We start from the raw sequence: 7500 nt of genomic DNA on the forward strand, positions 1-7500 counted from the left end.
CCACTCACTAACCTTCCTTTTTTTCCCTTCCAGACCCCGCCAGCACAAACCAAGAAGCCAAAAATAAGAAAAAGGAGACAAAAAAAAAAAAAAAAAAAAAGGCAGGGCGGATTCCCCACACGCCCTGAAGACTTTCATTGAGGCTTCCAAAACGGCGGCCATGTTTGTGTTCTTGCTTTTGGCGGCGAACGCGTGGCTGGCGACGGCGCAGGTGAGACGCTCAGTGATGCGGTTTTGTTTGTTGTTATTGTTGAGATATGTGGTAGTGTTTTTTTGTTGTTGGAGTTGTTATTATTAACGTTTTTTATTATTGTTGTTATTGTTGTTATTAGTATTTTTATTATTGTCGTTATTATTATCATTAGCGTTTTTATTGTTGTTGTCATTATTATTAGCATTTTTAATGTTATTATTGTTGACATTTTTATTTTATTGTCAGTACTCTTATTAACATTATTATAATACTATTTCTGTCATTATTATTACTACTATCTCTGTCATTACTATTGATGCGCAGCGTAATGTTTACAAATAGCACCATTCTTATCATGATAAGATTCGTAATGAAGACAAAGAAACAGAAAACGTAGCATGCATAAGGGGTTGAAATAAAGCTTCAAATATTAGAGAAAAGAGATGGCATATCTATCTAAAAGTGTTTCCCTCTTGTCAATATACTTGGGTGATGTAACGGGACGGCGCAACGAGTCATACTGTGCATGGCTTCCCTTCTTTTGATCCATTTGGGCTGTGTTCTGCATAAGCTGTTTCGTCTTTTGTTAGGGAGGGAAAGTTATTTGCGACATTGGTTATCTTTTATACACACACACACACACACACACACACACACACACACACACACACATATGTATGTGTGTGTGTGTGTGTGTGTGTGTGTGTGTATTCATTTATCTATTTAGATTGAAAGAAATCAATGTCGTTGCAACATATATAATGATTCAGTTAATTACTGCTTAACAAAGGGACTTTGCCTGTCCAGTGAATTACAGAGTAACAAGTTTTGAATTGTATTCGATCAGAATGTCATTATTGGCGTCAATTTAGAATTCATAGTAAAAAGCATTTCATTTTTTCTAATTATGCAGCACACACACACACACACACACACACACACACACACACACACACACACACACACACACACACACACACACACACACACACACACACACACAGAGCACACACACGAGCAGTAAACAAACAAACACACGCAATAGTATGATTTCTAACTTAATTTACGGTTGTAGTCTGACACTGGATTCTTTCGTTTCCTCAAGCCCTCTCGGGTTCGGCGCTCGGGTAAAGGAAATTAGATTTTGTAACTCTCGCGCAGACGAAAAAAAAAAGAGAAAGGGAAAAAGAAAAGACAGAGAAGAAAGGAAAGCTTGGCATTTTTGTTTTAATAAGTGGAAATAAAAATGCAAATGAGGTAGAGGAAGGAATGCAGTAAACGAACACGAATATCTAAATGAGCAAATACAAAACAGAATAGATTGATTACGAATATGATATAGAAATCGATGAAATGAATCGAACAAGACTATCAACAAAATAAAGAAAAAAGTAAGGCCGAAAATAATCCATACGTAAACAACAATAAAACAACAAAAACGCATCAAAAGTTACAAACACGACAAAAAACTATTAAATCTAATTACAGTCCAATTACAAACACGATAAAAATCACCCATTTAATTAACACACCTTAATCATCAAGGATGTTAAGTAACCGCTATTTCTCATCCGCTGAAGGTCCCGTGCGCACAGCTGAGCGAACAGCTGACTCTCCCTTGCATGTGTTCTGCTGTTGATAATGAGATCTTTATCGACTGTGACAATGTGGCTTTTCCGGGAGACTTCCCTTTGCTTCCCTTCAGGTAAGTGTGATTTAAGTGTGTGTGTGTGGGGGGGGGGGGGGGTAGGGTTGAAGAGTGTGAAGGGGTGTGTGTGGGGGTGTGAGGGTGTAGGGGGGGGGGATGAGGGCATGTGTGCGAGGATATATATATGTGTGTTTAATGGGGTGCGTGTACATATATGGGTATATGTATGTGTTTATTTTATTCCTGTTTGTTGTGCGTATGCATGTTTGTGTGTACGTTTGCATGTATATACAAAATATATATCCCCGTATAGTAAGTGTGTCTTAACATAAACAAAACAAAAGAAAATGCAAACACCATAGTCCCCCCCCCAAAAAAAAAAAAAAAAAAAAAATCATCTTCATTGCCGGACGACCTTTGACCTTTGACCTTGGCTCCTACAGGATGAACATCGTGGAATTTACGCAGAGGAACGCGGGAATCCAGGCTCTCAGGGGTCAGCTGTTCACTGCCTCAGACCTGCCGTTGAGGAAGGTAAGATGATAGATTAGATTAGATTATTTATATGATTACGTATATTTTTTTCTAATAAGTTGTATTGTTTATGTAAATTACGTATGTTTTATCTAATAATTATGTATGGCTAAAAAATGTGTTTCTTAAATTGACATGAAGAGTGTTTACATCAATATGTTGAGTCATATATCACAGTAATTTGCATATATTTCTGTTACGTAATTAACATTAACATGTATGTATCCATGCAAATTATATATATGCATAATATTGTCATTATACAATATAAGTAAACAGTGTCTTATCATGCGTTATTTAGCGCTTGTAATTCATAATTTACAAAAGTTTTGCAGACATTCTTGTGACTTTTTGCATCAATTTTCAGCATTGAGACTCGGAATTCAAATGCATTTTAATTTTCATCTCTTATTTTTTTTATAATGTTACAGCCTTCCAATTATATATTTCTTTAGTTACACATATTGTTTTTTTTTTTTTTTTAATTATTATTGTTATTATTGTTATCATCATCATTTTACTATTTTATTATTCATTTCTCTATCAGACGACGTACCTCGGTTCACGTATTGTCATGGGTTTGAAACAATCTTGCCATCGGTCTTTGATATGCTAATAGATTAATTATATGAATAAAACATCTAATATCCACGCCTCGTCTCACACGAGAGGAAGAACATAATTACCTAATTATTACCCTTCCTCTTTTTCGCTCCTTTTTTTCACGCTTTTAGGCACTTCGTCCCTTTCCCGTAAGAAGAGATCCTAATGGCGCCAAGAATTTAATTCCTCATTTCTCCCTTTTTCGTCCTCAAGGTCGACTTCTCGCGTAATGACATCCGTCGCCTCAACAAGGACGTCTTAGAAGGTCTCGAGGACGACCTGCTAGACCTCCGCCTCGACCACAACCTCCTCGGGAACAGCTACAACCCGATCTTCGCCTCGCAAGAAATCGCCAAGCTGACGGCTTTGCAGGTGAGGTGGCGCTCCGTGATTGGTCGGTTGCGATTTCAGTTTTGACGCTGGTTGGTCAGCCGATGCGGAAGAGCGTACGTGATTGGTTCGTTTCTAGGGAAAGATAAAGGAGACCTTGCGATTGGTTAGTTATCGTAAAGAAGAAGAAAACAAATATCGAAATTTTATTATTCAGTGTACTAAAAAGAAAGAAAAAAAAGTGTAAAACATACTTAATGTACAGAAATAGTCTTGCAGTACCCGGTCACACCAGAAGTTTGTTTACTATAAATGTAAGAGTAACAATTTGGCCGAATGACTGGTGCGTTTGGATGAGCTCGATGTACTTCCTGGCGATGACTCTTACCTCTATTATTAGCCGTAATTACTAATAACTAACCTGATTCGATTATTCTCTATGGCCCATCAAGCCCAAGGTCAAATGTATTTTCTGTCGTAATAAGGTTAATGGTGGAGTATTTGCAATAAAGGCAATGATGATATGACGATATTATTATGAGCTGTGGTTACTTCCTCATTCTGTATATTTCCCATTTTCTCTCTTTCTTGTTCTTTATTCATCTCTTTTACTCTTCTGTTTCCTCCTTCTCCTCTTGTTTCACACCTTTCTTATTCATCTTTTTCTTTTTCGTTCACATCTATCTTCTTTCTTTCGCCTCTTCTCCTCTTCCTTTGCAGCTTTTTTGTTTCTTTCTTCTTATTCCTTTTCTTCAGTGTTACTTGCTTCATTTGTGGTTATTGTGACCTTTCCTCTCCCTTATCCTTTCCTTATATTTTCTCTTATTTATCTTATTCTCTCTCCTGTCTGCTCTTTTCGTCTCTCACCTCCTCCTTTTACTAACTCTTATTGCTCATTATATTTCATTTTCCTTGTTTTTCTCTTACTGTTTCTACTCTTGGTTTTTCTCTTCTTCCAGCTGTTATTTACATGACCTTTTTCGTATTTTCAAAGTCACTGTTTGTTCATTTGTAGCGCGTGAAATAAGTAAACAGAGAAATAGAGCGCCAGACAAGCAGCTGGACATGTATATAGACTGTCACACAGGCAGAGAGAAAGATAAACTCGCACGCGCACCCACTCAACCCACCCACTCAGCTGCTTACCCACCCAAACGATAAAACCCACCACCCACCCAAAAACTAAAAACCCACCGCCCACCCACCCAAAAGCTTAAACCCACCGCCCACCCACCCAAATGCTGAAACCCACCGCCCACCCACCCAAAAGCTTAAACCATCCGCCCACCCACCCAAAAGCTAAAACCCACCGCCCACCCAAAAGCTTAAACCCACCGCCCACCCACCCAAAATCTAAAACCCACCGTCCACCCAAAAGCTTCAACCCACCACCCACCCACCCAAACGATAAAACCCACCGCCCACCCACCCAAAAGCTAACCCACCCACCCACCAAAACGATAAAACCCACCACCCACCCACCCAAAAGGTAAAACCCACCGCCCACCCACCCCACCCACCCACCCAAATGCTAAAACCCACCGCCCACCCACCCAAAAGCTAACCCACCCACCCACCCAAACGATAAAACCCACCGCCCACCCACCCCACCCACCCACCCAAAAGGTAAAACCCACCGCCCACCCACCCCACCCACCCACCCAAAAGCTAAAACCCACCGCCCACCCAAAAGCTAAACCCCACCGCCCACCCACCCCCACCCACCCACCCAAAAGCTAAAACCCACCGCCCACCCAAAAGCTAAAACCCACCGCCCACCCACCCAAAAGCTAAACCCCCCCCTAACCCCCCCCCAACCCCCACCCAAGAGCCGAAGCCACCGCCCTCCCTAACCTCCGCCCCTCCTCCCGCCCTCAGACGCTGAACCTCGGCTACAACCACATCAAGGAGCTGGACACGGGCCTCCTCACCGCCCTCAAGGATCTGCAGGTCCTCCACATCGAGGGCAACAGCTTCCTCTCCGTTCCCTCGGCTGCACTCAAGGGCCTCGACAACCTGAAGGTGCTCACCATCGAGGAGAATGATATCGGTAGGTCGTCCTTGGGAAATGGGGGGCGAGTTTGGGGCTAATGTGTTTTGTTGTTGTTGTTGTTTTTGTTGTTATTGTTATTGTTATTATTACTATTATTATTATTACTTTTATCATTATTATTGTGTTTATTGTTATTATTATTATTGTTATTATTTGTATTATTATTAACATTATCATTATCTTTATCAATATCTTTATCATTATTATTGTTGTTTTGTTGTTATTATAATGATTATTACAATTATAATGATAATACTGATAATGCTGACAAAAAAAGACAACAACATTAATATAAATATCGTTTTTTTTAATTATTATAATCATTATTGCTATCGTTAATATCGTTTAACTATGATTTAGAAGTAGCAATAATATTAATCCTAGTCACGTTAATGTCGCTAAATATACTTAATTCCTAATTTTACTTACTTTTGATTATCATAATTATTATCATTACATGACCATTATATCATCGCCATCATTACGTTATCATCTTATTACGGTTTTTTTTTCTAGAACGATGAACATTATTTACAAATCCATATAGACACTTAATGCATTATTGCAAATGTGCATTACCGTGAAAAAAATTGTTTTATTGAAAATATTAGCGACGAATGTACCATCAAAGTCACTGGTTAATGTAATTTACGTTTTGAAATGCGTCGTATGTTAGTATTGAAAGAGTAAGTAATGGAAGAGTTAGTTTCTCTCATACTGTCATTGGCGTTGTTATTATTATTAGTGTTATTATCCTTTTCATCATTACCATTGTCATTATCGTTTTTCTAATCTTCCTCTTCCTGTTTTTCTTAACTTTTTCTCTTCCTTCATCTTCCTCCTCCTCCTCTTCTTCATCATCATTTGTCCTGCTCTTCACTCTCCTCCTCTTTCTCATCATCATCATCATCATCATATCATCATCATCATCATCATCATCATCATCATCATCATCATCATCATCATCATCATCATCATCATCATCATCATCATCATCATCATCATCATCATCATCATCACCTCTACCCCCATCCCCACCCAAACCTCACCACCTCCACCTCACCACATCCACCACCACCTCCACCCCCACCCCCACCCCCACCCCCACCCCCACCCCCCCATCCCCACCCCCACCCCCACCCCCACCCCCACCCCCACCACCCCCCACCCCACCCCCCACCCCACCACCCCCACCCCCACCCCACCCCCCCACCCCCACAACCACCACCAATAAATAATCACCATTTCTCCCCTCCAATAACCCCCTTTTCTCCCCCTCCCCCCCTACAGACAACATCAAAAAGTCCTCCTTCGCCGCCACGCCCGGCCTGGTCTTCCTCAATGCCTCCCACAACAGGATAGTCAACCTCGAGGAGAACGCTTTCGAGGAGTTGGCGGAGCTGGTCACCCTCGACCTCTCGTTCAACAGGTGAGAGCTGGAGGAGGAGGAGGAGGGGTCCTTGCTGGAGGGATTATATATAGGTGTTTCTCCTTAATTTTAAAATATTTTTTTTGTGTCAATGTGTTAACGTCTTCTTTTTCTTTCTTTTTTTTTTGGTAGATTTTTTTTTTATGTGGAATTAGCTCATTTAAAAAAAATTATTAAAGAAAATAAATTTTGTGCTCATATGTAATATGTAAGCTTAAACATTATACACTTATATTTTCTACCTCCCTACGTATCCATCTATTTACCAACCCATCTATCTCCTTACCTGCTTACCTCCCTATCTATCAGTCTACCGACCTACTTACCCGCGAATGCACGTATCCCTCTCCACATCCAGCCGCATACATAACTACCTCCCCCTCCCCCCCTTCCAGATTATCCAGCCTGAGAGCCGGCGCCTTCCGGGGGCTTGTCAAGCTGGAGGAGCTAGACCTTTCCTCCAACTTCCTGACGGAGGTTCCCGCCGACGCGCTCAAGGAGCTCGCCAGCCTCAGGACGCTGGTGCTCCACGACAACCTGATCCAGGTATGCTGCTGTTTCTTCTTCTTCTCCTTCTTCTTCTTCTTCTTCTTCTTCTTCTTCGCCTTCTCCTCCTCCTCCTCCTCCTCCTCCTCCTCCTCCTCCTCCTCCTCCTCCTCCTCCTCCTCCTCCTCCTCCTCCTCATTTATTTTCCTATATCTCTCTCTATT

The 7500-nt window shown here is 41.0% G+C and overlaps 1 protein-coding gene across 2 annotated transcripts in view; it reads left to right on the forward strand.

Annotated features, from left to right (window-relative positions):
* Positions 1-7500, forward strand: part of LOC125042375 (protein artichoke-like) — a 118539-nt gene that overhangs the window by 103019 nt on the left and 8020 nt on the right. For both annotated transcript variants that reach the window (XM_047637953.1, XM_047637954.1), the window contains 7 exons: positions 34-211; positions 1774-1898; positions 2285-2375; positions 3192-3350; positions 5187-5358; positions 6652-6790; positions 7186-7336. In XM_047637953.1, coding sequence (XP_047493909.1) covers positions 161-211; positions 1774-1898; positions 2285-2375; positions 3192-3350; positions 5187-5358; positions 6652-6790; positions 7186-7336 — 888 coding nt within the window. In that variant the 5' untranslated portion in view covers positions 34-160. The remainder of the gene's footprint in view (positions 1-33; positions 212-1773; positions 1899-2284; positions 2376-3191; positions 3351-5186; positions 5359-6651; positions 6791-7185; positions 7337-7500) is intronic.

Source organism: Penaeus chinensis, chromosome 32 (assembly GCF_019202785.1).
Source record: "Penaeus chinensis breed Huanghai No. 1 chromosome 32, ASM1920278v2, whole genome shotgun sequence".
NCBI lineage: Eukaryota > Metazoa > Arthropoda > Malacostraca > Decapoda > Penaeidae > Penaeus > Penaeus chinensis.